Here is a 14,354-nt window from a genome sequence, read left to right on the forward strand (position 1 = left end):
AAGCCAAATTCCCTCTGGAATGATCCCAGGCAAGTCCCTCTTCCTTGTTTTCACTCATTTGGGAACTGGGACAGACAGGATGATGCTGTGGCTGTCAGCACATCCCTGTACACTGTTCCAGCCTCCTGGAAGAGCAAATCCCAGGGGAAAACATCCCAGAGCAGCTGGAATTGCAGGAATGACTGAAAAACCTGGCATGGTGGGGTTCCTTGTTTGCACTCTCTGTAATCCCAACTGAAAGCACTTTGGGTTTGATGTCAAAGGATGTCAGAGGGTTTTAAGTCCGTATTTGACAGCACTTTAAGTTTGACTTAGATCTGGAAACCCTGATTTGCTTCCTCCGTGCTGGCTGGGAACAGATTGTTTTGGGAAATCTCTTGGCAACTTGAGGCAGAGGGAATGAGGCCAGTTTGCCTGGTAGCCCTGCACCATCTCAGGACAGGGAACAGCCACCCTCACTCTGCCTTTCCTCCTGGCAGTGCTGCTCATTTTCCCTTTTGTACATATCTGCTACCAAAAATGATCAGCCTGGGACAGAGGAGCTGTCCTCAGGTTCTCCTTGCAGGGGGAGGGATTCCAGCAGAATATCAGCAGGACTCTGGCCGGATTCCTCAGGACTGCAGAAATCTGTGCAATTTGATAGCAAATGGCTGGATTAAAGAGCTGATCCCAGAAAAAGGAGCACAGTTCCTTGCCTGGTGCCTGAACAAATCCCCACGGCTTCCAGAGACACGGTGCTGAAGTGGCAGTGAGCTTCATTTTGTCTGTGATTTATTGCCGAGTGCTGCAGCCAGGATGACTGAAAGGCTCGAGCTCCCTGATTCATCTTCTCTGTTTCAGAGCAGAACCACCAGTGCGGAGTAGATGAAAGATCTGCACCATTTTGGAAGGTTTGTCTGCTCTCCCAGAGCAGCTCCAGGGGAGGTTTCAAAGTGACATGGGAACAGTGTAAGCACAAATATGCAATTATGGCCCTGTTTGAAGTCTGGCTACTTGTGCTAAGCACAAATGTAGTACAAATGGGTTTGTGGCCATTTAAGTCTGTTCTCTTCTAGGAAAAGTGCTGGAAAACTTGCTCCAGAGGCAGAGCAGGACCTGGAATCAGGCTGAGAGCCTGTGCTATGGTTCACAGGACAATTTTTAGTGTCCTTGCTGAAACCCTGCTGATGGTTCTGAGTTGAGAGCAGCTCTCAGCTGCACAAATCTCCCAGGAGTCCCTCTCCAGATAAATAAAAGAAACACCTGAGCAAATGGAGGAGAAATTCTCCTCAGAGACTCCTGTGACTGCTCAGAGCAGCCCTGTCAGAGGGCAAAGTCAAAGAGGTCAAAACAAGAATTCTGCCACATTCCCAATGTAGCAAGGGAACCAGCGATAACAAAAGAAAACCCAGCTCCACTGAGAATTCTTCTTTGGTTTGCAACCAGAGCAGCCTGGCCCGGTGGAAGGTTCCCTGCCCAGGCCAGGGGGTTGGAACCAGGCCTTTAAAGTCCCTTCCAACCAAAACCACCCCAGGATTCCATGATTTCTCAGTGCAAGGCTTGAGAGGAGCCCTGGGAGCTGAAACGCAGCCCAGAGAAGGCTTTTCTGTAATTCCTCTCCCTGAGAGGAGCGCCGAGCCCACAGGCCTGATGTCAGGTTTGATAATAAATGGGAGTGGAGAGCAAAATGTGCCCTGCAAATGTCATGCCTGTGGTTGCCAGCATTTGGGGAGGCAGCGTGGGGTGAATAAGCCAGGCCTGGAAAAGCAGAGCTTACACACATTTAAATCCTGGTCCATAACAGCTCTGAAAGGAGCCATTAGGGCTGAGCAGTGAAACCACAGCCATTTGTCTGGAGGGGTAATCAGGCACTCAGAGAGTCCTGCCCAGCTCTGGCTTCACATCAGCAGGAGGTTCAACCTCCCAGAGGGCTGGGGAGGAATGGGATCTGTTCCCTGCTAAGCTCCCTGCGGGCTGCCAGGCTGCTGAGCAGAGGAAACTTCTGCCTTAAAGCATCATCCTAAATATCTGAGAATTTCATGTTAGGAACCTGGAAACGGCTTTCGAACAGCTGTGCTCGTGGCCTTAAACATCCCAGAAGGGACAGAGTTCCAAGAAAAAGCCTGGACTCAGAGCCAGGTCTCCTCCTGCCCGGTCCTCAGGACTAGGACTGGCTGGAACATGTGGAATCACAGAATATGCAGTCATGTGTAGCACATAGTCCTTCATTCACCTCTGGAATGATGGTATTCCATGAAAAACAGGTTGGAAAGGGGCAAATGTCCCATTGTGAGCACTTCCACCACACAGGTGGTTTCATGAGGGGAAAGTCCTGCTAAGCAGCCCTGATTTCCTTTTAGGACAAGGTACCCACCCCTTATCAAGGGAAGCCAGTCGATTTAGTCTTTTTGGGTTTTAATAAAACTTTTAAATATATTGAAAGCCTGAGTTCCACCATAAAGAAACACAAACCACGGGATATACAGGAGATTTGGTGAGATTAAGCTTAATCCTAAATTATTCCTTCTAGATCACACAGCAGGCCGTGTAGAAGATCAAAGTCCTGGTCCCCCAATTCCCATCCCACATCCAGTGCTCTTTAACGGCAAAGACTGGATTCAGAAGAGCTTCACGTGCCCAGCACAGATCATCTACACCCCTTAAATTTAAATTTAGGGCTGCAAAGATTGATTCAGAAGAGCTTCACGTGCCCAGCACAGATCATCTACACCCCTTAAATTTAAATTTAGGGCTGCAAAGATTGATTCAGAAGAGCTTCACGTGCCCAGCACAGATCATCTACACCCCTTAAATTTAAATTTAGGGCTGCAAAGATTGATTCAGAAGAGCTTCACGTGCCCAGCACAATCACCGGCACCCCTTAAGTTCATATTTCAGGCTGACTGCACGGGTGGATGTTTTCCCTGACATGGCTCATCCCCACATGTGTGTCAGTTCTCTGCCCCTCCCTCTGCCTGGATCTCTCACCTCTGCCTGGAATCCTTCCACCAGGATGGCCACCAGCAGGTTGAAGAGCACGTAATTGCCAAAGGTCATCAGGGCCACGAAGTAGAGGGCGGCCCACGAGGAGGTGGAGGCCATCCCGTTGTACAGCACCACGTTCCAGTCCTCCTGCGTGAGGATCTGTGAGGAAAGGGAAGGGGAAGAGCCTCAGTGACTCCACTTCTCTGTGCACAGCAAATCCTGCCATTTTCCCTCTCCTTCTGACCTTTCCAGCGAAACCACTCGCAGGTCTCAGGAGATGAGCCAGCAGAAATTGCCTTTATTTAGGTCTTTGCATGTGATTTCAGGTGACATTGTAGAAATGCCCCTAATTTAGATCTTTGCACCTCTCCTGGCCAAGCCTCCCCTCCCTGCGGGAAGGTCTGAGCACTCCCCTGCCCAGAGAGGACTGGTTCAGATCCCAGATAGCCAAACGTGAAGGATGCACTGTCCTAATCCCATCATTTCGTGGAGGTATTGCCTCCTCTGATAACCATCAGCAGATAACAGACCTGAGGCCACAGATCTTGTCTCCTTTCAGGCTGCTCTTTAGCAGACAACTGGAGCTGAAGGGAAGGGTAAGGGACAGGATATTAAATGACATTGGGTGGCTCCAGAAACTCAGGGAAGCAAAGTGCTTTCCTTTAGGTAAAAACACTGGGCAAAAAAACACCCATCGCTGCCAAGCCTTGCTCTGAGGAATCTCCCTCAGGGATTTCCACTCTCCAGCTTCCCTGGAGCTCAAAAATCCTGGAGGCCTTAGAAAAATGGATGACAAGCTCATGTTCCACATTAATTCTTGCAATGAAAATGGCCTCAAACCCCCTGAACCAAGGTGGCTTTGGGGACAGCAGTGCTGCACTGAGTCATGCTGCTCAATAACCTTCCTGGGACACAGGACTGAGCCCTCGTGCTCCGTGCCAGCTGCATTTCCCAAGGGATTGGTAGGAGAAATGCAGCAATCTGTGTGTTGGGAAGGGAAAAACGGGAACCTCTGAGGCTGGGGCTGATTTGTCCTTGTTCCTCCGTAAGAATTTCTCTCCACAGTGAAGGCTCTGGATTTCTGAGGGACACTGGGCTGAGCACCTACTCTGCCTTTACAAACTTTATTTCCACTTGTTGCACTCAGATTCCAAAGCCTGAGCTTTGAAACACAAACGTCTAATCTTTATGTTTAAAAGACCCTCAAAATGGCAGCTGATTCCTCTGCTGTGGGACCCGCCAGGAATTTCAGGCACAAAGCAGAACCTGGATGCAGAGAAAACACAATTTTTTATATCAAGGCTTTCCCAGTACCTCCAGCTCTGATTTGTGAGGGGATTTGTCACTCCCAGTTACACAGAATGGTTTGCAAAGGGCATTTTGGGGACAGTGAAGGAGACAGATCTGCAGAGCAGGAGCAGGATGGGCAGCAGAGAGGAAAACAAGGATGAATTCCCTCCTCAGACTTTCCTTTTACTGATAAGAGATATGGACAGTGCTGATTTTGAGTAGATTTCTTCTCCATCAGGGCTTTTAGACCCCGAAACACCATCTCTGCCCTAATAACTCTACAGTGCTGCTTCACTCCAAGTTTGACACCTCCTGGAAGACTTTTGTGCAATAAAAACTCCTCATGCTCTCCCTTAAATTGTCCCCAAGGACCCAGAGCTTACCTGGAACACGGTCACGATGGCCCAGAGTAAGGAATCAAAATTCTTCCTGTCTGGAACTGTGTCTCCTGTGTCGGTTTTCAGGCTGAACTTGCATCCAAAAAGGTGCATGCCAAGGATGCTGGAGTGGGGAAAGAGAGAGATGGGAGAAACACGTGGGTGAAACGTGGCTGCTGGGAGGATTGCAGGGGTTTTATGGATACTTTTCCACTCCCAGTGTTTTTCTGACCCTGCAGTTTGGTTCTCCTGCCTCACATTTCATTCCAGTTGTCTGCACTGAAGGCAAATCCAGGATTTCCTTTGTCTGGAGAAATGACAAACCATGTTGCCAGCTCCCTGGTTTCCAAACAAAGGATCCTGAGGGCCATTAGGGGGTCAAACAGACAGAAATCTTGGGGTCTGCACAACTTCCATCCCAAATCTAACACTGGTAGGGTCCAGTCAGTGATAGGCACAGCTCAGGATCCTCTGAGGGGCAATTACTGCCCATTTGTGTCCTTCATTGACTCTGGAATGATGGTATTCCACGAAAAACAGGCTGGAAAGGGGTGAATATCCCGTTGTGAGCACTTCCCCCCCACAGGCGGAGTGTCCCTGTCCCCACCCACGCATCCCTTCAGCGGAACAACGCCTCGAGGAAGAGCTGCCGGCTGAAGGAGTACCTGAAGATGAAGATGAAGAGCATGAGCAGCATGCAGAAGGTGGCCACGTTGTCCATGGTCTTCATGAGCACCACGAGCTGGCGGCGCAGGGCGGGCATGAAGCGCACCAGCTTCAGCACGCGGAGCAGCCGGAACGTCCGGAGCACGGACAGGCCCCCGTCCGACTGCCCGATGATCTCCCAGACACTGCGGGGACACGGCGACAACCCGCTAGGACCAGCTCTGCTCCAGGCAGCTGCTTCCCTCCAGGAATCGCCCCTTTGCCTGCTCCTCTCCTGCTTCTGGAAAAGCACCTTCGCTCCCCAGCTGTGCGGTTGCGCCCCTCGTGATACAGCTTATCTCCTCTACAGCTGGTTTTGCTTTAAATTCCCTCCTTAATTCCCTTTTTTCAGGAGTTGTCCATGTCTCCTGCTAGGCTGCACCACTACAATAAGGTGGATCACAGTTTTGCTCCAGGAATATCCATTCCTGTGATTTAGGAATATCAGCACAGCTCTGCTCATTAAAACAAAGTGTGTTTCTTCCAACATCTCTTCAGAGAATTAGGGAAACAAATACCACTTAAAGTCAGTGAGATCAATAGTTTTGTGTCTCCTGAGGTGTTTACCTCCCTTTAGAACATCCCGAGGGATGTTTTGGGGGGTTTAGCTCGATCAGGCCACACCACAACCTTTGTTCTGAACCTTGAGTGCTCCTCCCTTGTCTGAATCAAAGGGATGTGCCAAGGGCACTCTCCAGGTTTAAACCTCTGTGTCCCTGGAATTCTTTGTCCCAAATGACTGATTGAGGGCTGGTCAGAAAGGATCCCAGCACAGGGGTGTGGCTCCCGTGCTGTGGCACCCCCAGTTTAGGCTGGGACAGTGTCCCCTGGAGAGCACAGCGGAACACGGCCCTCCCTTCCCCTCCTGCTCGGCCAATTCCAGCCGAGCTGGGATAATTTGGGAGAGGGAGGACAAGCTGCTGGGATATGGACTCTCACACAACTCCTTTCCCAGGACCAGCCACGCTGCACTTCAGTGGAAAATCCACCCCGGTGCCAGATGTGTGGCATAAATAGACTTTGCTCTCCAGGTCCATTTACTTTGGATGGCCCTCCCAAGGACAGGATTCCCAAAGGCCAGCACAACCACAGCACATCCCAACCCTGGATGAACACGTGGAACGTCACCTCTGATCCCTATCCTGCTCCCCAACCCGTCTGAGCCCTCAGCGGCAAAGTCACGCTGGGGAAAGGACCGACAGTGACCTGATGACCACGATGATCCCGTCGAAGATGTTGTAGGGGTTCTTGATGTAGCCAAAGATTCCAAAGGCCAGGAGTTTCAGGAGCATCTCCAGGGCAAACATGCTGGTGAAGACGATGTTGCTGATCTCCAAGGCGTTGGTCAGCTCGTCTGGCTATGGGCAGAAAGGCAACGTGGTCAGAGAAAATGGGAAAGGTGGGAATGTTCCTCCCGCTGGGATTTGTGCTCCTTCTGGAAAGCCATGGAGAAAGATAAATGTCTGAGGGAACAGCAGATAAACCTCGTGGAGAGTCCCTGTGAGTTTTACTGGAATCACAGGATCCCAGCCCAGTTCTGGAGCAGCTGGAGAACAACTGTGCCCAATCCAAAATAATTCAAGCTATGCAAAGGAGAGGGCTTGTTCACTGTTCCAAGATGGAATTAGCCAGGGCATGGCTGGAATGACTTATGTGCCTGAATTCCCATGGATCGGTCTGCTTGCACTGCACTAACTCCAGCACAACTTTATGGCTGCTGCTACAGCCAAACCAGGAATACTGGTTTGGATACAGCAATATCAGCACAGCTCTATTCATTAAAACAAAGCCATTTTCTTCCAAAGAGAATTCGGAAAAAAAATACCACTTCAAGTCAGTGGGATCAATATTTTTGTGTCTCTCGAGGTATTTATGTCCCTTTGGAAACTGTCCCCAAAACCCCAAAATGGGTTTTCCTAAAACCAGCAGATTTTAAGTGACAGCAGCACTGCCCTGAGTGTCAGGATTCCAGCCAAGATCAGTGTTGGTTTCTCTGAGTGTACAAGACTTAATACAGCTCAAATCCACGATTTTTCCATGCCCCTCCTCTATCCCAGCACCACATTCCCTTGGGCTCCAACCTTGTTTCCAGACAGAGCCAGAGACGTTCCATTCCCTTCCTGGGAGGTGCAGCAAAGCCTGCCCAGTGCCCAGGCTCCCAAACGGGGCACGGACAGATGGGAAAAGGTGGCATTGATCTGCTCACTCGCTGGAGCTGCTCCTTCCAATGGCACCAGGCTCTGCAATGAGCATTGCTCGTTCCAGGCCTGCTCCTTTGCCAGACAAAACGAGTCTTTTTCATTTCCTTTTCCTCAGTGTAATAACATTGTCTGGGAAAAGGTGAGTTTTTCATGTCTGACTCATCTCCTGGATTGATAATCATTTCCTTTATTCCCCATCCCTCGTTAGGGGGGTAAAAATTGACCCTTTTTGGCGATGTTGTCGCACTATTTGAGGCTCTAAGGAGAAACTGCTCTAACACTGTGGCACCGTCACGTTGAACTCCACACTGCAAATCCAACCCCCGGCAGTGGAAGGAGAGGATGAAGGAGTTAACCGGGATTCAGGAGGAGCCCACACATCCCCTCCAGCCCGTGGGCTGCTAATGAGCCATCACTCACTGCTAAATGACTCCCTGCAATCGTCTGTCTGCTGCTCACCCATTTATCCAGGGGGAAGAGCACTCAGAGCTCCTGGTTCTAATCCATACACTCCAATTGCCACGGGATACCAGCAGAAGGACTGGCAAATGTTGGGCTCTTTAGTCTCCAGCCAGCACCTGAGCGGCAGGGCCCGATTCCCTCACATCAGTCAGAGCTCATCCATCCTATTCCTTTCCCTCATGATACCAAAATAAAAGAGAGGCAAAAAAAAAAACCCCAGCTGGGGCTCAGGGCTGCTCTGGGATGGAATTTAACCAGCTCTCCACAGAGACTGATCCTAAAATAGCCCTGCAGGCTCCCAGGCTGTCCCGCTCCAAGCCACAGTGGTGACAGGACACTGTGCTGGCAGCATCCCCGAGCTCTCTGTCAGGACCTGGCACGTTCAGGGTCCCCCCGGGCGGGGTTGGACGAGGGAATTCTTGACAAGGAGCAAAATAACTCATTAAAGTCTCGTGTCCCTGCAGGCACAGACTGAGAGCTCCTGGAACAGGGTGTTGGTGGCAGGCTGAGGAGGGCTGAGGCTGGGAAATTAAAGGCAATCATCAGGAATTACACAGAATCCCAGGATCGCTGAGGTTGGGAAAGACCTCCAGGACCATCGAGTCCCATCTGTGCCCGATCCCCAACTTGTCCCCAGCCCAGAGCACCGAGTGCCACCTCCAGACATTCTTTGGACACCTCCAGGGATGGGGAATCCAAACCTCCCTGGGCAGTTCCAAGGCCTGACCACCCTTTCCATGGAGAAATTCCTCCTGCTGTCCAACCTGACCTCCCCTGACACACCTTGAAGCCATTCCCTCTCATCTTGTTGCTGACTGTCTGGGAGAAGAAGCCACCATCATTCTTGACAGGAATCTGCACCTTGGTGGGTCTGTTCTGTTTTCCCTGCTGTTTCCCAGCACTTTTTTTTTGCTGGGAAACATGGAAAAGCTGCCCACTGCTGTTCCCAGAACCTTGTCCTCTGCCACAGAGAAGCAGCCTCACCCACAAAAGGCAAAAGTAGTGTGGGGTTCTCCAAGCTCCCCTTGCTGCTGCCAAGAGCCACAATTTTATCGTGAAAATTGGGCTTCCTGGTGATCACTTCAAAATCCCTAATCCTGGAGTGATGTGGATAGAGAAACACAGAATCACTACGGCTGGAAAAGACCTCGAAGGTCATTGAGACCAGCACGATAAGACAATCTCAGAGTCATCACCGAAAAATTCAGTGTTGAGTCTGAAAAGCTGAACAACCCCCAGAACACCTCAGGCAAATAAAAGGAATCTGTACATTGTTATCCTCTAAAATCCCAAGTTTTCTAGGGCAAACCCAAGATTTTCCCATGGCCTGTGGAGCACCGAGCCAATCCAGAATTTATTTCCCAATTCCCTTTGACAGTGCGTGCCCTTCTTGCTCTGTCTCCAGCACCGTGACTTCTGCTTCCTATGGAAGTTCAGGAGAAAATCCGCAGTGATCTGTGAGGGGAGGGGAGAGAAGCCAGGAGGGACAGGGACAGGAGAGGACAAGGAGGTGGCCTGGAACGTCAGCAGCTGTGACCAGGAGCTGATCCAGCAGATTGGAGCACGGGAGGACGCCTGGGAAAGGTTGATGGATGGCTGACACTGCAAAATCTCACCTCAGGGATCTTCATTATCCTTTTGGGATCATGTCTGGAGCAAGGCAGCACCAAAGTGATGACAGGGCCAGCTGTGAGCAGGGATGTTGGAGCGGGATCCTGCCGGGACACCAGGCAGGACCCGGACAAGGACAGATAGCCCTGAACGGCGGCCAAGCTGTGCTGGGAGCTTGGGGATTATTGGAGTGGAAGCTGAGGAGCAGATGAGCCAAACATCCAATGCTCCGGCCTTCCAGGGTAATTCCCTTCTCCTGACACCAACGGGAGCCCGAGAAATGGGGATATTTTTATTCCTTCTGAAATGGTTTATTGCTCCAAGCGCAAATTTCCCGCTTTCTTGCTCCCCGACGAGCAAAGGGTCAAGGAAGGGACACTCAAGATGGATTTGGCCATTCCCCTGGAGTCAGCCACTAGGAGCCACTGTTGGGTTTTTGTCCGAATTAAAGCCAATCCCAGAGCAGGAATTCTTCCAGGAGTCTTTTTCTCCGGGTGAAACAAAGCATTGATTTGCTGAAAACAAAGCTTTTCATGGCAAGGATTATTTTCGTCCAACTTTCTGGCTGGAAGAAAATGAAATGGCAACAACACTTTCAAATTGCTGCAATCTCTCCTTTTGACCTTCTCAGCACTGGAAACTCCAGGCTTTTGGCTCGGGAAGTGGTTGTGTCACGAAATGCAGCTCGGATTGGGATGGGTAACAAAGCTTAGCAGCAAAATGAGGCCCTTCCACAAGAGTTGGTCCAAAGTGGTGGTTTTTGCTTTTTGCCAATTTTTTTCTAAGCCTTAACGACTCTGACTGGGAAAATACCTGCCCACCATTGGGCTCCAAGCTGCATCAGGGAAAAATTCCTTTTCCAAACACGGAGAGGGAGAGCACGACCCCCCAGCAGCTCTGGGGATCTCTTTTTGCTGCTGCTGCTGTTACTGACCTTTACGTCAGTCCAGGATTCCAGAAGGTGACCTAGCATTGCAGGAGGATCCAAAATGCTCAGGAATGCCTGGATGATGGGAGAATTATGGCAATGCTGGCATGAGGATCCCCCACTCTGGATGTGGAGGCTGGAACAGGAATGACCATGCTGGGAACTGTCACCAAAAACGAGCACAGAGTGGTTTAACCCCAAGTCCCACTGGCAGGTCCCAGGGAAGGCTCAAAAAAAGTTCAGATCTGAATGTAAACTTTATAATTTGAGATTCAAATCATCCTTGGGCTGCAGGATTAAGTTTCCCACTATTCCAGGGAAGGGCAGGAACTGTGTGGGATCAATTTGTGGGATTTCAGCATCCTTGAGTTTAAAGTAAGAGCAAGCCTTGACTGCAGACAAAACACGTCTCCCCTCTGCCCATTCCAGAGGTTCCAAACGATTCCAAACCATGCTTTTATTAGGGACAAACCTCCAACAGTTCATTCCGAGTTCAGATAAACAGACCAAAAAATCCTTTCCGAAATAGTTTAAGTCTGAAAACCTCGGAAGCCCAGACCCTTTCTGAGAATCTGCCACTTCTGGTTTTAGCAAGGTGCAGCACAGAGCCCAGAGCCTTCCTAGAACCATGGAATCCAATAAAAGAGAAACCCAGAGTGCTCAAATTATCGATGGCTCCTCCAAGCAGAGAGTGAAGGAGTGGAATCTGCAGCCTCAGATTCTCTTTGTGCACCTGAATTACCGCAGCTCTCCAAGGACTGGGATCTCTTTGTGCCTCTTTTTCCTCTCTCCCGTCTCCTCCTTCCTCTCCTGTGGTTACTGCACCCACCAGCTGCTATTTTACATAATTTAGGCTCAATGCCAGTAGGACAACTGGGCACCTTTTTGCTCTGAGACCTGCTAGAAATAATCACACCTGCATCCCTCACACTGGAAAAAATGGCTCTTCCACACCACCTCCCTCCTGCTGCGTGACCAGTGAAGTTTCCAGAGTAAAATATGTGTTTTTCCTCAGAAATCCCCCTCCAAAGCAGCTCAACTTTCCCCAAGCCCGAGAGCTGAGAGTGGCAGAGCCCCGAGGAGCAGTAAACAACTCCAGAACATTGAGTCTCATAAACATCCTTTGCACTTGGGTTGTTTTTTCTCTAGTCCTGAGCCTAAAGCTGACAAAGGGACTTGGAGCACTTGTTTATGTTGGCTTTTCTGCTTTGTATTTTGCAGTTTAGCCCTCAGAGGCTCTGACCAGGCACGGTAATGATCTGTCAATCCCTGCTTGGCTCCCGGGCACTCCGTGTTTCCTCCCCTCGCCTCATTTTTGGGCAATTATAACTCTCCAATTACCAGGTGTTCCATTGCAGCAGACTTCACCTGTCTGCAGCTCCATGCCACAGAATTAAAATCCATAGGGAATGCAGAGAGAGACAGGGAGAGGAGAGGAGGAATCCAGGGATCTTAAAGACCATGCAGTCCCACCTTGGGACACCTTCCACTATCCCAGGGTGCTCCAAGCCCCATCCAAGCTGTCCTTGGATACTCCCAGGGATGGAGCAGCCACAGCTTCTCTGGGCACTCTGTGCCACATCTCACAGGGAAAAATCTGAGCATTCCCTGCATGAGGAACAGGGAAGGAGGGAAGCTGTGACATCTCCCAAGCGGGGACTCAGTGCTGCACACAGAAGGGACAGGCTGCCCTCCACTCTGCAATCTGCTCGGTTTCATTTACAGCTGTGTCATTCCCATGCCTCTGAAGCAGGCTGGGAAAAGGTCCCTTTCCAGGGAGTTTCAGGAGCCAGGAGCTGGCAGCGGAAGCAGAGCTGTCAGGGGCTGCAAGTGACACCCCAGCAAAGATGAAGGCTCCGTTCTGACCTTTATTCTCCTCTCCTTCTTCGCTTGTCAAAGATCAAACCGAGCAATTCTGGTATTTCTGAGGTAAGTAAACAACCCAGCGAAGCAAACGAGCAGAAACCCCCGAGCAATTGAAGACCTGGCTGCTTCCTCCTCTGCATTCCCTGCCTTCACAAAGGAGCCAAACCAGGAATAATACAAGTGGGCTTTCCAACTCCTGCATTTGAAAACATCTCCCATATAAACCATTTGGATGAGGTTTATTTACTACAAGATCAGACTCTTAACATCTTAAAATCAACTTCAAACTGGTTTAGTCAACCCAGACCACAGGAATTGCCTTCCTTTATGGGACATAACTTCCTAAAAAAAGGGTTTGGGTGGTGTTTTCCCAGGCTTGTGAGCACAGTTCAAAGTTATTTCTGCTCTCTGGCCTTGGAAAGGGATCAGGGACTTGAACCTGGATATCCCAGCCCTGGAAACTGAGATATTTGCTATTTTGGGGGTGCCACTGCCCTGAATTTAACAGCCAGACACAACCACAACCTCTCAGAAGCACAAGTCCTGCTCAAGAAGGGTTCCTCTGTTCTTAGTGTCTCTCCTAAAAGTTGTGGCTTCAAGGAGCTCGTGCTTTCCACAAAAAAAAAAAATATGTTTCACTGTGAGATTTCCAAGTGGGCTCTGCTTCAAAGCAGGCTGGAAACAGAAGGAAAAAGAGATCTCCTCCTCGTGCCTGCTGATGGATGTTCCCTCTCGGGGTCTGGAATTAAAAATGGGGAATTTATTCTCTCAGTCACCTCCGCTCTCAGGTTTTATGCCTCCCTCTAAATGGGATCCTTCATGTGGAGCGATAACACTTTAATTGAAGATAACTGATGGTAATTTTTCCTCCTTTCCATTGACCTACTTGATCTCCTAATGCTCTGTAGAATTCCTTTTAACTCTCTGCTCCACGGTTCATAATTCCATACCCAGATGCAAAACTCTGCTCCTTCCTGGAGCTGCCAACAGGACATTGGGGGGATGGAGGAAGCATGAAAACCCAGAGCCAGCAGAGTTCAGGGTCTCCAGCAGCGACCAGATTCCAAAGCCAGGAATTCCCTGGGATTTTTGTGCCAGTCCTTCAGGTTTGGATATTGGGAAGGGATTGTGGGCGGGAAGGGTGGCACAGATTCCCAGAGAAGCGGTGGCTGCCCCTGGATCCCTGGAAGTGTCCAAGGCCAGGCTGGATGGGGCTTGGAGCACCCTGGGATAGGGAAAGTTGTCCCTGGGGACAGTTCTGGATGAGCTTTAAGGTCCCTTCCAACCCAACCCATTCCAGGATTCTCTGTCTCCTGGCTGCGAGTGTTTTCTTCAGAAGAATCCCTGGATGCCACATTTCCCTCTCCCGCAAGAAGAGCCACAGAGCAGAGTTTGTTCTCTGGGATAATCAACTCCTCCGTAGCTTCCTTCGGAAGCTTCCCGGGCGCAAGGTCCCACGTGGCAGGACATATTTGCAGTATTACTTTCCCATTTCTCAGTTTCATTCAGCAAAATGCAATTTCATTTCCAGTGACATAAATGCCAAGCAGGATTAGATCAACTGCTGCCTCCTGCAGCCTCTGGAGGACGGGACCTGGGCAATCTGAAATGTTATCAGCAGAACTGTTTGGAAAAGCAGGCCAATCAGCCGGATTACATCCGGACAGAGGAGCACTTGGAGCGACAGATGGCTCCGAAAGAATGAAAACAACCCACCCAAACCTCCAAAACAATGCCCCGAAGCAGGCCAGAAGTGCTCGGGTTCAGTTATTAAATAAGAAGTCACAGCAGAAAGGGGCCAGCTCTCCAAACAAGAAGGGAATGGCTCCAGCAACGCCCCAGGAGCAGATGGGAGAACTGGAATCTGCACACTGGTCCCACCTGTCAGGAAAAAGAGGGAAAATGGGAATACAGCTGCATGGAGGCCAGAGAACGTCTCCTGGGTTGGGC

At 50.2% G+C, this 14,354-nt stretch overlaps 1 protein-coding gene across 1 annotated transcript in view; it reads right to left on the reverse strand.

Annotated features, from left to right (window-relative positions):
• The window catches only part of CACNA1H (calcium voltage-gated channel subunit alpha1 H), a gene marked incomplete at both ends in the record, with an annotated part of 158,083 nt that overhangs the window by 38,499 nt on the left and 105,230 nt on the right, over positions 1–14,354 (reverse strand). Inside the window, 4 exons of the mRNA XM_082291933.1 lie at positions 2,968–3,123; positions 4,638–4,755; positions 5,297–5,482; positions 6,543–6,694. Of these exons, the coding sequence (XP_082148059.1) occupies positions 2,968–3,123; positions 4,638–4,755; positions 5,297–5,482; positions 6,543–6,694 (612 nt within the window). The remainder of the gene's footprint in view (positions 1–2,967; positions 3,124–4,637; positions 4,756–5,296; positions 5,483–6,542; positions 6,695–14,354) is intronic.

Source organism: Coloeus monedula (assembly GCF_965178545.1).
Source record: "Coloeus monedula genome assembly, chromosome: 16".
Taxonomy (NCBI): Eukaryota; Metazoa; Chordata; class Aves; order Passeriformes; family Corvidae; genus Coloeus; species Coloeus monedula.